Here is a 16,520-nt window from a genome sequence, read left to right as displayed (position 1 = left end):
AATGATTATGACATTGATTGGGACAGTGCAGTGATAACTTTACTAAACTAACACATCAAATTCAATAAAAAAATGAGTAGTAAGTAGTTCAAAATTATAAAACTAATAAAAGAAAAGGCAAATAATGTATCTGAGAATTTTAAGAGTGAGTGTCCTATTTCATCAAATTCATTCTTATTGTATAATGTAAGCAAAAAACCACATTGCAATTTATGTTCACCTTTCAAAAAGCTTTCAACATGTCTAGTGGCATCAATCAATTCAGTTATTAAAACCCTATCAACTTTAATTACCACTACTAGATTTTGCTTCAGTAAGGGCTTGATTTGGCGCTAATGAACTCAATGGGAACTTTGTCGATTACCTCGGTGGATGCAGCATCAGGCCCTAACTGCAAAAAATAGTATGGAGAGGTATCGTCATTCGTAATCAATTGTTTGTTACCAAAAAAACAACTAGAAAATTAATTAATATCCTGTGTATTAAACTTGTAGCAACCCTTCCTTTACTCTTCTCAATAGTTCTTTCTAAGATCTTTCATTTTACTCACCAATCGAGCACCAGATACATGTAAATTTAATTATTCTGTAGTATTGGCAAGTAACTTTATTCCTCATATTTTAGCTGCCTAATTTTCTAGCCCTCAATCTACATGGATCTCATCTAATGTTTAATTTGAAAATAATGGTGCAATTTCAGCCCATTATTGACTTTGGTGGGATAGTCCCACTTACATCAGAGGTGAACATGGTCCACTTAGGGGAAAAAAAGATATTTCCTTCTTAATCCACAGATATATGCTGTGAGTACGTGCCTTTCCCACACTGTTCTCGAGCAGTGTCCATATGCTATGCAGAGTCCAACTCAGTGGCAAATACTGTTTAGCAATTCCAGTTCACTCCTCTATTCTGTTTCATGCATTTGGCAAGAACAACGGGGTTTGATTTTTCTGGCAATTCCTTAAGAGCTAGCACTGCCAATTCTGAAGCTGGTAGTGGGGAGGTGAAGATGTACAACCTGAAAAAATCACATGTTCTGCAGCAGTTGAGTGCAGAAATAGACTTGCCATGTAGAGGAACCACAACTAGCCCGTAATTTATTGATTGCATTCCATCATTTGTTGGGTTTTCTGAAAGTTAAATGATTCCCTTGCAAGTGGTGAGCCTGGAGTTCCAATTGTTAACCTTATGCAAAATATATAAGTAGCACATTGTGTCAAGAAATTCCATCTCCCATGTCAACAGGTTAACATGACACTGTTTTCCATTTCTCCTGTGTCCTTAAAGGCTGTTTTTTAAATGTCTGGGATCCTGCCATTAGTATTTCTCATGAGTAATGAAAGAATGTCCTAACCCTGGGTAATGTTTCAAGGTTTGTGACTGGGTTGCTGGTGTAGTTTTCAGCAGCTTCCTGGGGAAACTGATTATGTAAAACTGACCCCCGTGAGAATTTATTACTTGAGGCATTGAATCCATTCAGCCCCAACTTTGTCTTTTGGTCTTAGCCCAGATCTCTAAGCCATGTCAGTAAATTCCTCTCTCTCTTTATTCCTCCCTTTCCTTTGTTGGACACTAAGTTTTCTGGCCACAGGCGGTAGTCCAGGTTGAGGAGAGGGGTTGGAGACAGAGGGCTCAAACCTCAACCGCAGCCCTGCTGTTTGTACATTTTTAGAACAGTGGTGGTGGAAGTCCATCTGTAATCCCATCCGCCAGACGCATAGGTGACTTGGACTTCCATTTTTATTTTCAAAGTGAGATTCCCAAACTTTTCTGAGATGCGCCACTGATTTCCAGCTGATGACACAGTAAATTCATGCGCACTTTTGAAATATCAGAGCTTTTGAAAATAGATTGTTTGGAAATATTCTTACAGTAGTATATTTTTTCTTTTTATATTAGAGGTAAAGAAGAAAGCTGGCTTTATCACTCCAGTCCCCGGAGGAGTAGGACCTATGACTGTTGCCATGCTCTTGAAGAACACGCTCATTACTGCTAAAAAGCTCATTTACTAGAGAGCTACTGCTACACTGAAAAATGAATCCAAGTCATTCTATTTATTGATACATAAAACATTTATTTTTTACTACAGATATATTTATTTCTACATTTATTTATTTTTTCATGTAAAATATTATGAATCCGATGATGATTTACAAAATGTTTCAATACCTTATGTTACCTCCTGCAGCTGAATTGTGAGTAAAACAAAGTGCAGTTACAGCTTTCACATGTGTATTGTTGTTCTGTAGGTCAATCTTGTTTATAAAAAAAATAAGGACTAAGATGCTTTTGAATATTTTACTCTAAGTCCTATTTTCAAAAGTGACTTAGTCAGTTAGGACCCTAAACTTCGTTGAAAGTTAATGAAGCTTAAGCTCCTAAATGCTAGATCACTTTTTTGAAAATTGAACTTAGGCTCCCAAGTCACTTATACACTTTTGAAAATTTTATTCTAAATCTTGAATTCCTTGCAAATCCAAAACTTCTGTTGATGTCAGTGGGAATTTTGCATGCCCAAGTAATGCAAGATTCAAACCTAAGATTCAACTGCACGCCAGTAATGCTGAAATCATAAAGGGCTCACATTCAGCATGTACTTTTTTTTTTAACTAAAATAAGCTTACACACAAAAGGCCAAATTCTGACTTTATTTTCCCACCCAGAAGTCAGTGGGAGCTATGTGCACTAGAATGGAAACCAGAATTTGTCTCCTTCAAAATCCAGGCTTTGTTAGCCAAATGTGTTGATACACATGCAGCGTGTTGTGTTTCGTTTTAAGCATGCTCATGTTTGATATGCGATGATCCTACAATGTGACCATGCATGGATCACTTAGTAGGATCAGGACTGGGATTAATAAGTCTATAGTAAAACCTACTATAGAAATGTGTCATTGGTAACATAAAAGGGCAGAAAAAGATCATCCAGAATGAAATAGTTGTGTTAAAACTATGAACTGCATTCCCTCTTGCCTCCTGTGATCAGCTTATGTTCTTAGTCTCTGCCATAAGGCCCAATCCTGGTCCCATGGGAGTTTTGCTATTAACTTCAATGACCACAGAATAGTGACATTGGGAAGAGGACACTACTGCTATAAAAATAAGAGGTAAACTTGGAAGAATAGGGAATATTTATCTGCATTTAAAGAAGGAATAAAAATGTTAATGCTCACTTATTCATTCAGTGAGAGAGAGGGTCAGTTAAAAGACTGGATTAGAGTAATCAAATGCGATGTAAAATTAAAATGGGAATGCCAGTAAATACCAATAATAAGCCATTCTGATGATGATTGCATATATTATTAACACTGAGGGCCCACTCCAGCTCTGACTGACGTCAGTCAGAGTCAGATTGGGCCATTGTTTACATCTCTGAATCTCAGTAGAGAGGGTTTTGATTATTTACTCTAATCAAGAGCCATTGATGCTTGCCAGTAGTTTGTAGATTGCCTGAATGAAAAAAGCCCAAATATAATGCTGAATATTTCTTCAAATACAAAAATGTACTTTCTACAATAAAAAAATGTTGGAAAGTTACATTTGTACTGATTTTTCTTATGACAGTTTTTTCTGTTTAGCTTTTAAACACCAAATACCTGCTATTTTCTTTAAATGTACATAAAATACAAAAATGAAAAGTAAAAGTATTTATATTTCTGCTAACATTTTTCTACATATTTAGAAAAATTAATGGTGGCCCAAATAGTATAAACCGAGGAAAGAAATAAAACGGCTGTGCCAAATGAACAGAATAAAATTATAATTTCTGTAATGTGTTTTTTACAGGAAGAACATTTGAAGCCTGAGGCATAAACAGTGTCAACAAACATGTACAAACAATGTCCCAGTCCTGCATACATTTAGGCTTTGTCTACACTAACACTTTTGTCGGCCAAACTTTTGTCAGTCAGGGCTGTGAAAAAATATACCCGGATCAACACAGGTTTCACCGACAATAGCGCCAGTGTGGACAGTGTTATGTCGGCAGGAGATGCTCTCCTGCCAACATAGCTCCTGCTGCTCATTGGGGGTGGTTTAATTATGCCGGCAGGAGAGTGGCTACACAGAAGACCTTACAGCAGCACAGCTGTGCCGCTGTAAAGTCAGTAGCGCAGACATAGCCTTAGGTATGTGCTTAAATTTAAACACACACATAAGTGTTTGCAGGATCAGGGTATAAGGATACAGTCCTGTTGAACCTATTGATAATGAAGAAGCCACCTTGTGGGTACTATAAATTAAGTTCCTATTGTGTGGGTAGGTGGATGGATGGATAGATATAGAAAATAAAGCTCGCTTGATCCAGCTATCCTCCTGAATTGGGACTTATTAGCAAGGGTTACCCACCTAGGCATAATACACAAGCTGCACCCCACACCTGAAGAAGATCAAAACCTACTGTCTGTAATGCATTCCCAGGAGAGTGAATTAGAATGGGCAAGGCTAACACGCCATTTCCCTCCTGACAAGTGAAGCTCCTGGATCTAATCCCATGGGTCACTGAGAGGAACACAACACAGAGGAATAACCTGACACAGTGAGACACGTTAGAGATGTACCACAGTATCCTTACATTGTGAAGTGTTCGTCCCTCCCTCTAGCTCTCTCTTGAGAAAGTGGAAGTGGCTGCTAATGTTCTGTGAGCATAACAATGTGCGAGAGTTAGGAGCAATGGGACTACTTGCATGTACAAGTACTTTACTGGACCAGGGCCCGCTGTATTTTATTATGTCTGATTAAATTAGTGACCCTGGGAGGGACCAGTCCTAATTGTAAACGCTAATAGAAATGTAACTGATGCTGTACTATATTCCAGGTATCTTATCCATCTTAGGTACTTATATGGCTCCTTATATCAGGCCCTTTGGAGCCAATATGCAGGGCCTTGCAGGATTGTTTCCATTAGGAAGAGCAACGAGTGATATGAGTGAGGTATATTTGTCAGTGCAACCCTGTTTATTTACAAGAATGTAAACAGAGTCCTGTTTCCCTGCACACAATAGAAACAAACAGGAAGAGTCAGTTTTCTTCCTCGCAGTTTCCAAGTCTACCTTCCTGGCCAGTAGTCTCCCCAGAGAGAAGCTCTTGGCTTCCTTTCACAGTCATGCTACCAGTTCTTCTCTGGCTTTCCCAAGGCTTTCTGCTTCTCACCCACGTAGCTCCAACCAAAGAATGCCCCTGCTCCTGCATTTTCAGTCAGTTCCAAGGAAACCCCTTGGCATGCATGGCTAAGCCTCTGCCCCGGCCTTATGCAGCCAGTACTTTAGGTGGTGGTTTCCCATTGTTTCAGCTATCGCTAAACAAAGGGACATTTCATTGCTCCCTTGTTTATCCTGAATGAGAGGTAGCTAGCACTCCCATCATCTTCAGTGAGGTCTGTGTCTTCTAAGTTCTCAGCTAGTGCCTTAACCATTGGCCAATCCTTCCTCTCTAGGAATAATATAAGGCCCCCAAATACAAGCCACACAGAAAATCTCTCTCATTTGTAAGTAATACATAGGTTTAGTTTCACTGACTTTTGCTTCACTGCGTCTTTGACAGATACCAGGTTTCTCCATAAAATAGTGTCTTTGCATGCACAATTATGCCTACAGGTAATAGGAAACGGGTGTTTCAAAAGAAAACCCAAACAGATTGCTAGATAATGGTAGTTTCCTAAATGAATGTGTGGTTGCCCTGAGGCTTTAGGTTGTTGCCAGATGCACTTTTTTTTTTTGATTGGTAAGAACACCAGGTGACGCTTCATGATATAATAAGTGCAAGAAAGACACATGAGCACAGGTAAGCAGAACAACTCATCTCTCTGGAAAGAAGAGAAGAAACCGCTGTTAATCTGCTGCTAGATATGGCATTTGGAATGCTAATATATATTTTGCTACGAGGTAGGTTTATTGGGGTTTTTATTGGTGTCCTATAGACATAGGGTTTTGTATTGTTACATTTGTTTAAGAAAAGTTCACTCATACTTTCTGTAATAAGCAGTGGGGGAAAAAATCCAAAAAGCTCAAAGGAATTCAGAAACAAAATTAGTTTCAATAGTTTCTGACTTCACTGAATTTTTGGATAGATATGATTTCATTTAGAATCATTTTAAAGAGAATCTATCTATCAGTAGATATGTCTTGTGTAGCATGTTCTAGTGAACTGTATTGTATGCAATATAAAGTAACTACAATGGGATTTATAACAGCATGGATATGTATTTGGAGACTGTACAAACAGTAGCTCATTTTCTGTTCCCCACAGTCCTATAACTAAGCTGTGACAAAAGGAATCCAAAGAGGCAAGAACTTAATAAAAAGAAATCCTCATTATTTAAGTTTATTAATTCAGAAGTCCATTTAACGGACACATTTGTACAGATGAAATAAGCTTCATGCAAAAGTGTTTTCCTGCTAAAGCCAATATGTGTTTGCATTATACAGCAATGGTAGCACTTGGTGAAGAGGCAGCTATTACTGTTTCGTCGCTAACCACAGGCCTATGGAATAGCTGGGCAAAAAACAACACAGAAGGTATTTCTTCTCTGCTCTGTATTGTCTCAAATAAGCATTTGTAGACTGAAAAAAAAAAAACCTATCTACTCACTGTAGCTGAATTGATAACTACTCTTAATGTGACTGTCATTTAGTCAAATGGTAGTGTTTATTGTAATGCGAACATTTCTCGACCAGTTTCAGAGTAGCAGCCGTGTTAGTCTGTATTCGCAAAAAGAAAAGGAGGACTTGTGGCACCTTAGAGACTAACCAATTTATTTGACCATAAGCTTTCGTGAGCTACAGCTCACTTCATCGGATGCATAAAGTGGAAAATACAGTGAGGAGATTTATATACACACAGACCATGCAAAAATGGATGTTTACCATACACATTGTAAGGAGAGTGATCTCTACTAGTTTCAGAGGGGTAGCTGTGTTAGTCTGTATCAGTAAAAACAATGAGGAGTCCTTGTGGCACCTTAGAAAAGAGGTGGGTAAACTACCGCCCACGGGCCACATCCGGCCCGCAGGACTCTCCTGCCCGGCCCCTGAGCTCCTGGCCCAGGAGGCTCACCCCCAGCCCCTCCCCCGCTGCTCCCTCTTCCCTGCAGCCTCAGCGTGCCACCAGCGCCGTGCTCTGGGAGGCCAGGTAGCGCAGTTGCAGAGCCACGGCCTGACCCGGTGCTCTGGGCAGCGTGGCTGTAGAGCCGCCAGCCACCGGTGCTCCAGGCAGCACGGTAAGGGGGGGTTGGATAGAGGGCAGGGGAGTTTGGGGGTGTGGTCAGGGGTCGGGGGTGTGGATAGGGGTCAGGGCAGTCAGAGGGTGGGGAACGGGGGGGGTTGGATGGGGCAGGGATCCCCGGGGGGCAGTCTGGAATGGGAGGGGGGGTTGGATGGGGTGCCGGGGGCGGTCAGGGGTGGGGGTCCATCAGGCGGCGAGAAGCGGGGGCGTCGGATAGGAGGCGGGGCTGGGCCACACCTGGCTTTTTGGGGGGAGACAGCCTCCCCTAACCGGCCCTCCATACAATTTTGGAAACCCGATGTGGCCCTCAGGCCAAAAACTTTGCCCGCCCCGCCTTGGAGACTAACAAATTTAGTTGGGCATAAGCTTTTGTGGGATATAACCCACTTCATCAGATACATAAAGTGGAAAATACAGTAGGCAGGTATAAATATACAGCACATGAAAAGATGGGAGTTGCCATATCAAGTGTGGGGAATCAGTGCTAACGAGGCCAATTCCCAGCAGAAGATGTGAGTATCAACACAGGGAAAATTATTTTTGTAGTGTCCCGGGGGACACAGCTGTGAATAGAAATTGTACGGCGGGCCACGAATGCTCACAAAATTGGGGTTGGGGTGTGGGAGGGGGAGGGGGCTCTGGTTGGGGGTGCAGGCTCCGGGGTGGGGCCAGAAATGAGGAGTTCAGAGTGCGGAAGGGGGCTCCGGGCTGGGGCAGGGGGTGGAGTGTGGGCGGGGGGGGGGGGGGGGCTGAGGGCTCCGGCTGTGGGTGCGGGCTCTGGGGTAGGGCTGGGGATGAGGAGTTTGGCGTGTAGGAGAGTGCTCCAGGCTGGGACCGAGGGGTTTGGAGGGCGGGAGGGAGATCAGGGCTGGGGCCAGGGGTTGGGGCACGGGGGGTGGTGAGGGCTCTGGCTGGGGGTGCAGGCTCTGGGGTGGGGCTGGGGATGAGGGGTTTGGGGTGCGGGACAGTGCTCCGGGCTCGGCTCGAGGGGTTTGGAGGGTGGGAGGGGCATCAGGGCTGGGGCAGGGGGTTGGGGCACGGGGGGAGGCTCAGGGATGCAGGCTCCGGGCGGTGTTTACCTCAAGCGGCTCCCAGAAGCAGCAGCATGTCCCTCCAAGTGGAGAAGTGGCCAGGCAGCTCCCAGATTAAAATGGCTGGTGGGCCGTACTTTGCCCACCCCTGTTGTAGATGGAGCCCATGATGTGGCTTGGCGTTTATGTTTCTCTGAGACATGGGTGTTCTTCCAGGATTGGATAAAGAAGAAAAAAGGGTCCTCTTTGGTGTCACATCGCTGTAGACATTTATGTTCTGATTCACTGACGAGCGTTGCTGTTTGAAATACTGGTTGTACTAGAGCGAGAGAATTTATTATGGGCCAGATTTTTACAAATGAGAGGTTCACTTGCATGAACAAAGCCACGTGGGCAGCAGTGTCACCTCAATGTGCACTTGCTGTCGTTACGGATATAAAATGGATATTTGCAGTCAGCGAGACGGTGGCTTTAACAATTGCTCACAAATACAGGCATGCAATTGCACACTTGGGCTTGCAGATATAAGTAGTCGTCTGCTTTTAAAAACTGTAACCCTTTAAGAGTTAGAAGACTGGACTTCGGGGTGGAAGGAAGTGTTTAAAGACTCTTGTGTGAAACTGGTCACATCCCTTCACTCCATTCTTGCAGCTTCCATTTCTAGGCAGGTGGAACAGTCATTAAATAGTGAAGAAAGGAAGCTCATAATTAAAGCATGTTAATAACAAACCCTTAGGAAATTAATTAACTCCCAAGCGAATGCCAGGTTGGAAATGGCACTATCCTGTGGGATTGTGGATCCAGGCAAGAGGGAGCTGAGTCCCACACCCATCAGCCAGGAACCTTCCTCCTTTCCCTAGTCTGCATGTCATATACAGTCATCCTCAACTGCAAAAATTAGAGGTTGGGGGGTCACCTTGAGTGGCAAGGTCAGCGAGAGGAAAGAAACAAGATGGAGAGACAGGAGGCTGGGCTGGCAGCTGCCTGGAAGTTGATAGGGAATATGAGAATTTCTTCCTGCCTGAGGGGGACATCTTCCAATGTTCGTCAGGAAGGAATCAGGGAGCTAGGAAGGGTCTTGTTTTACTCAGAGTGGGATGAGGGGGACAGAACTGGGGGAGAGTTAGAAGAGCTGGGTCATGGATGAAAATCTACATACTCATTGTCATTAGCTCAGTGCCAGCAAGTGAGGGTGAGTATACTACTCTCATCCTCAGTGTCAAAATGCAGGGAAAAGAACCTGTGCAGGCCCGCCCGCCCGCCAGCCAGCTCCTGGTCTGTTTTGCACAGCCTACTCCAAATAGCACCCTGATGGATCAGCTGTCATACTGCGGTCAGATAAGTTTTTTGATGCATTTACCTGCATCCCTGGGGATGATTAGTTCAGAAATGGGGCAGTATGCATCAAAGTTAATGCAGAAGAAATGATGGATCTCTGTCTGATGCAATTTCTATTAAGTGCATTGCCGTCTGGAGCTAAGGCTGGGCATTTGTAGTTTATACAAATCTACCTCTGGCACTCACGATGGTTTTTGGATATTTTGCGTGTGTGTGTGTGTGTGCATGTGGATGCACGGACTCTGTGTGTGTGTGTGTGTGTGTGTGTGTGTGTGTGTTGGTATATATGGTAACTATATAGCATATACACTTAGTTTTTCTTTTATAGCAGCTCTGTCATTCTGTGTCAAACCATAACGTTTGTCAGTTTTGTCATGATCAACCCTTCAGTTATCCATTATTTTGATTTCATGTCAGATCAGGTCAAATTCACTCTTTGTATGACTCTCATGTGGCAAACATCCATCCATAGGCATGCTTATACTTCATATTTTCTTCACGTGGACTTAAAGGGCAAATGGGAACTAATACCTGGCTCTTATATGATGCTTTTCATTGATAGATCACAAAATGCTTTGCAAAGGTCAGTATCACTATGTGCTCTTTAAACAGCTTATCCAGTGCTTAGGTGGATAATATGATATTTAAATTAGTAGAATTGTCTCCATCAGTGACTAGAAGAAAAGTTTTTCTTTTTGTTTCAGATTTTGTAATTCATTTGAAAGTAATTACTTTCAAATTGTAGTCTTACAGTATTTAACACTTTTAATTTTGGGGTCTGAATTTGAGATCTGAGCTTGCAGCCCTTAGTTAAACAAAACTCCCTCCAATGTCAGCGGGGGCTTTGTGTGTGTGTGAAGAATTACTGTAGGACTGGGCCTCGGAATTACAAGATTATTCTCTCCAAGCTTTGTCTCAAAACATTTTCTAGGCCTGTTTTCACTCCTGTTTTAAATGTATTTAGAATAACAATATGAGGTCTGATACAGCTATTTTGTACTTTCATCGTATAAAAATGGAATGCTGCCACCTTTTGGCAACTTGCAATGGTACTTCCAAACAAAACCAGGAAGGGTTTTTTTATGCAGATTGAAAATATTACAGTTTTATTCTGACAGCTGGAGATTTTGAGCTTTTTTCTATGTAGATTAGCAAATGTTAATGATATTTTTTTAATTTATTTAAACCGTTATACCATGGTTTTAAGTGAAATATTTAGCAGAATAATCCTACCTCCCCGGTGTTGACAACAGGGGGTGCTACTACCCCTGAAATGGATCTTTACAGGCTCCTGGTGGAGCAGATTACTGTCATACCAGTGAGAAAGATCCACAGTAATTATTTTCAATGCACAGCAGTTTATTGAGAAGGAATTACACAAGCAGTAAAGGGTTATATCAAACACATGACTCCTATGTTAGACATTAAAAGCTATACATTCCCCTTAACGAGTCTCTCTTTCACAAACAGGCCCTGCGCTAGCCTCACACAGTTCCTGCTTGGCAGACAGAGAAGGTGGTTACCAATTTTATAGACGGCTTTTTCCTTCCAGGTCTGGTCTTCTCAGCCCTCTGGTCTGTCTCGAATTCCCCTGAGGCAAGACCTCGGCTGCCTGGAAACCCCTCTTGTCACAGTCCTACTTGAGCCCACGGAGCAGAGTTTTGGCTACTCTGTCTAGCAGCGTTGCTTCTTTAAGTGTTAATTAAGGAATCCCAACAGTAATTTAATTTGCTTGATTTTTATACTCTCTTTCCTCAAAGGAGTCACATGTCTTAAAAGCGTGCCCAGTGGGCATATGGCTACTAATTTTTACGTGGTTATTACTTTTGGAGGAGACTGCAGAGCGATGCCAACTGAACATTACCCCACATTCACTCCCTTATCAATCGTTCACTTCAGCCCCCTGTGTGATGTCCTTCAACAGGGTCAATATGCCCCCATCAGCCCATGCTCCATTTAGGATGTTCTACACATGTTCTTTGCTTTCAGGTGGACTTATTTGCTGACCCGAAGATCAGTATTGATCCTACACGCAGCATGGAGCCAGTCAGTTTCACCTCTGGCATCTGCCTGATGCTAAGAGAAGGATTCTGCTCCCAGAATCCTCTTTCGCAGTTCAGTCATGTCAAGCCATGTTCTCACACCATTCATTCAGTACGGCCACACCAATTCGGCACCATCCCAACAACCAGTATCACTGCGGTACATAAAATTTAAAACAAAAGGCAGAGCTTAACTCTCTTGTGACACTGTGGTTTTGCGCTTATGCTCTCGTTGTGGTTCCAGAGTCTGTCAGCACTACCCTCTGAGTCAGCCGCAAGAGTTGCTACAGAGTGACATAAAGGGTATGTCTACACTGCAATTAGACACCCGCAGCGGGCCCCTGCCAGCTGACTGGGGCTTGTGGGCTGGGCCAGTTGCGGATGTCTACTTGCAGTGTGGACCTACCCAACGTGCTCCTGCAATCCAGGGTCTGGGTGCGTTGTCTGCACAGCCCGGCCATCCTCAGCTGACCTGCAAGACTATTGCCAGGCCTCTGCTTTGTTGTACTGTCACTTGATTGCTAGGCCAGCCTCTGTTAACATGGGTATGATTTAGAGTGTGTGACATTTTACTCTGATTATTAGATACAGGGTCTAATTCTCTGCTGGCAAGAGTCATTGACTTCAGTGGCTACAGCAGCAGAGAATTTTGCTTCACCACCTAAAAAAGTTCATTTTAAATGAAGGTGGGTTCTTCCCACTCCAGAAGCAATTCCTGAAAGGGAGGAATAAACCACCTACTTACTTCAAGAATAAATGTGTATAGGCCCTTTCATCCCCTAAAATACCAAAGCACTTAACAAACCTGAGGCTTGATGCTCCTACCAATACACATGTTGAGTTGTACTCTTTGCCTCTTTTTGACCCTGAGGAGCAGTTTGGAGCTCTGGGGATGTTCAGCTGGGGGATGAAATTGGTGATATCAGGTATTTATCTGATGCAATTTTGTTTACAAAGAATGTACAAAGTCCTATGTCTCTGAGTGAGTGCAGAAAATGTTAAATAGCAGGAAACCGCTTCTTAGCTTACAGCTGCAAGCCTCTTTAGCCAACAGACCCCAAAATACTCTCTGTAGCTTTTTCAAGGGTCACACTGTTTTCTAGGGTTGTCACCTTTCTAATTGCTGGTAACAGGACTCCTGAGGCCCCGCCCCCTTCTCTTCCTCTTCTCCCCAAGGCCCCCCCCCATCCCTTACTCCTCTCCCTCCTTCCCTCCCCCTGTCGCTTGCTGGATCATCTCCACCTTCCTCCCTCCCCAGCTGGGCCCCTCTTGCTCCAGGGCTGGCACGGGAGCTCCTGCAGCCTGACAACAAGCCTGCCTGCAGGTAGGAGGCAGCCCCAGCTGAGCAGGGGCTGGTGTGGGTTAATGACCTGGCGCCGCCTCCTTCCCTGTGGTAACTGGACTCTTGGTGTCCAGTCAGTACATCTGACTGGGCACTGCCAGGTCACCTTTTCAACCGGACTTTCCAGTCAAAAACTGGGCACCTGACAATGGCACCTGGACACAGAAGCCAAAAACCGGGTTCTCCAGGTAAAACCCAGATGGCTGGCAACCCTACTGTACTCTCCGGCTACTGCTTGGCTTGCTTGCTTTTTGCCTCTGCCTGCTGCTCTGTGTTCCATCTGGTCCTCTCTCTCTCTCAGCAAAGCTCTCCCCCGCCCACTCAGTCCAAACTCCTGGGCGGGTTCACAACCCCCTTTTGTCTTCGGAGCAGGCGTGATGGTGGAACGGCTTCTGATTAACTCATCCTGTTAATTGAAGGGTGAGTTCGCATCCAGTCTCAAAAGAGATATGTGATTGATGCAGTCTCCAGTCCCGCTGAGCATAACAGTATCTTGAATGGCAGTGGGGCTACTCCCTTAGGGAGCTGCTGCTCAGCCTGAGTAGTGGTGACAGAATCAGGCCCTCTATATGTCAGAATCACTTGACTCGTCACCAAAGTGCAGACAGACGTGGTTTACAATACATTGGCACGCAAGAGCCATCTAGAGCTGTTTAGACTAGCATGAGAAGAGGAAGAGCTCACCCAGCTGAGCGCACGGGGGAACGTAGCAAGGCAGAATGGAATGACTCCGATTGGAATTTGGTCAGGAAATGGGGGATTAATAATGTTACCCTTGAGAAATGTGTCATGGGATCGTCAGTGACCACAAGTGGTCAGGACAGGACGTTGGGCTTACATCTCTGACGGCACCTCCAACAACATACAGTACACGTGCACCCTTTTGGAGCATTGTTTCAGCATGTACTAGGAGGGAAGCTTTCCGCTTGACAAAAGACCAATACCAGACTTCAGTTACTTGGAGGTGGTGGTGTTCTCATCCTGCATGGTTTTGCTTTTCTTGCGGTCACAACTGAAAGCAAGTGTTGTGAAATATTCAGGTAAGAACTCACTCGGCTATGTCTAAAACAATTCCCTGAAATAAGAGGCATTGATTGGCCACTCCTCCCAATCAATAACTCCGGCAGTCAGGAGGCCTGTTCAAACAAATACTGCCTCCGACGGCAAGCCTTTGAGACCTTCCATTCCTTTGCCCCACCACACCCCCCCATCCTGCGACCTGTTACTGTTGGCCTCTGGCTCGTTCTATCAACAAATAGTGATCTATCCACAGTCCTGAAGAATGGTCCTGATATGTGTCATTGACGTAACAAAAATAGCTGCTAGGGTTGGGAACAAACTATGGGCAAGCTGCCTTACAGCCACGGTGTTCTGTCCTTTTGATTTAAAATTAATCACAGTTGGCCAGATTCAGAAGCACTGGCTAACAGCAAGGTAAGTTACAGCTCCCTGAACCTGCTAATCCCCTGTGCCCCTATCCTGCTGGGTTTCAGGCTGTGTTATGCTGACATTAAGTTGGAATGAATCCAGCATATTCATTAAACTTCTGCACATTTATGAAGAGGAAATCATTTCTTTAAAACTGGTGTTTGAAAAACTCCATGCTAAGGTGTCCAGCGTCTCCGTTCTGTTTTAGTTGGCAGTGTCGCTATTGGTCAGCAATATTTACATCACCTTAAACCTGGGTGCAATGGGGTTTTCTCTTGTAAATGACTGTATGTTTAAAAATGACGTGATAACTGTTTTCAAACAATTTCATTTCTTCAGATGTAACTTTCCCTCCTCCCCAACGTCTTTCCCAATAGACTCCACAGAGGAACCTATTGCTCTGAAGCTTATGCAATCCTGTCTTGAAGAACACAACAGTTATTGTATTAATGGCCTCTGTGCTTTTCATAATGAACTCAAGAAACCCATATGCAGGTAAATACATTGATTGTTTAAATAAATGCTCTTGGAGAAGTAAACAAGTTTATATTTGTTTTCCTGTGTATGTTACACATAACTGTTATCCTGACCTGCACTCTGATCTGTATGCGGGCATAAGTTTAATGTCTGAGTAGTCCCACTGAAGCCAGTGGGACCTACGCACATGCTTCAAGTTAGGCACTGTGCAAATTCAGGTTCTCTATTAACAAAACACTAGAGCTGTGACAACATCATACTCTTGGGAATTAAAGCTTGCTGGAGAAAGCGAAAGCAGAAGATGAAGTGCTTGGAAGCTGCTTTTGACACATTCTGATATCAGAACTGCAGCATCGAGCTGAAATCTGAAGCTGAAGGGTTAAATTTACAGCTGTGTCCATTGTTTGACTGCTGGACTCAGGGCAGGGGCCTCAAAGGAGCTTTCTAGAGCTATTCTTGGTTGCCTGTGGGCCCAATGGTCATTACAACAGCTAGGTATCACCAGAGCACAGTGTTCTCTCACGACACCCTCTATCAAGGGGAATTCTCAGCGCGAGGGATCCAGCAGCTTTTTGACATACAGGGTTCCAACTGCAAAATAGAATCTGCCCACCCCAGTTTAGTTCCCTTCCACATTTTAATTGCAAATTGTTTAAAATTAATCAAATGTAACAGGCATCTTACAGTCTCAAGTTAAGATTTTCTGAATACTCTTGTGGATTTTTTTTTCTTTTAGGTGCCTGACAGGTTACAGTGGAGAAAGATGTGAACACTTGACGTTAAATTCTTATGCGCTTAATTCTTATGAACACTATATTGCAGTGGGAATTGGTGCTGGAATGTTACTGAGTGGGATAATTGCTCTAAGCTATTGCTATGTAAGAAAGAGGTATGGAAAATGGTATTATCTGGGGCACAGAAAATTGTTATGTGACTTTCTAAACGGTTCAGAATACCTGGAAGTATGAGTATTCCTATGCTAAGGATTTAAGTTAAATATGGTTCCTTTGCATTATATTAGTCTGAATAATTTGACAGATTTTGGGGAATGTTGTCTAGTGGATAGAACAGAGGGCTCAGGAATCTGTTCCTGGGTCTGTCACTCACGTATTATGTGATCTTAGACAAGTCACTGAACGGCTCTGTGCCTCTATTTCTGCATCGGTAATGTGTAAAATTATTCTGAAACTGCCAACCAGCACTGATTTCATGGGGACTGCTCACGTGACTTAGGCAAGTAGGATTTGGCTCAATTTACATCATTACAGTTCTATCATTGTGTGATGAAATTCACAAATCTGTTATCCACTTTAGATGCGGGAAGTTGAAATCACCGTACAAAGTCTGAACCGGGGAGACAGCATTGTGAAGATCTGACATAGGACACTTACCAATTTGCCTGTAAATTACAGGAGGTTCCGAGTTGAAAAAACTACCAGTGCCAACAAAATACTAGCAGGTGCCACAGCTTGACTGATAACCTGAGACAATGGAAATCAAATAGCTGGTACCCAACTGGCACGCCTGTAGAACTGGCTGGCTTCACTCATTTTGATGAAAGCCTTCGTTGCTTTAATAAAGGTTGTTGGGGGACTTATCTGGGTGGATTGAAATGGCTGAGGATCCTTCCCCTGTTCGACTAC

General features: G+C 43.6%; 2 protein-coding genes across 3 annotated transcripts in view; both read left to right on the top strand.

The window, feature by feature from the left end:
* The window catches only part of MTHFD2L (methylenetetrahydrofolate dehydrogenase (NADP+ dependent) 2 like), a 59,707-nt gene extending 56,247 nt beyond the window's left edge, over nt 1–3,460 (top strand). For both annotated transcript variants that reach the window (XM_074950399.1, XM_074950400.1), the window contains one exon: nt 1,899–3,460. In XM_074950399.1, the coding sequence (XP_074806500.1) occupies nt 1,899–2,011 (113 nt within the window). In that variant the 3' untranslated portion in view covers nt 2,012–3,460. The remainder of the gene's footprint in view (nt 1–1,898) is intronic.
* A 2,383-nt stretch (nt 3,461–5,843) lies between these two features.
* EPGN (epithelial mitogen) lies at nt 5,844–16,225 on the top strand. The gene is made up of 5 exons (XM_074949921.1): nt 5,844–5,880; nt 6,424–6,513; nt 14,778–14,895; nt 15,614–15,766; nt 16,192–16,225. The coding sequence occupies exons 1-5, from the start codon at nt 5,844–5,846 to the stop codon at nt 16,223–16,225; spliced, it is 432 nt and encodes a 143-aa protein (XP_074806022.1).
* Nucleotides 16,226–16,520: the final 295 nt, after the last annotated feature.

Source organism: Natator depressus, chromosome 4 (assembly GCF_965152275.1).
Source record: "Natator depressus isolate rNatDep1 chromosome 4, rNatDep2.hap1, whole genome shotgun sequence".
NCBI lineage: Eukaryota > Metazoa > Chordata > Testudines > Cheloniidae > Natator > Natator depressus.
Note: the sequence above shows the minus strand (reverse complement) of the source record. Positions and strands in the feature narration are given on the sequence as shown.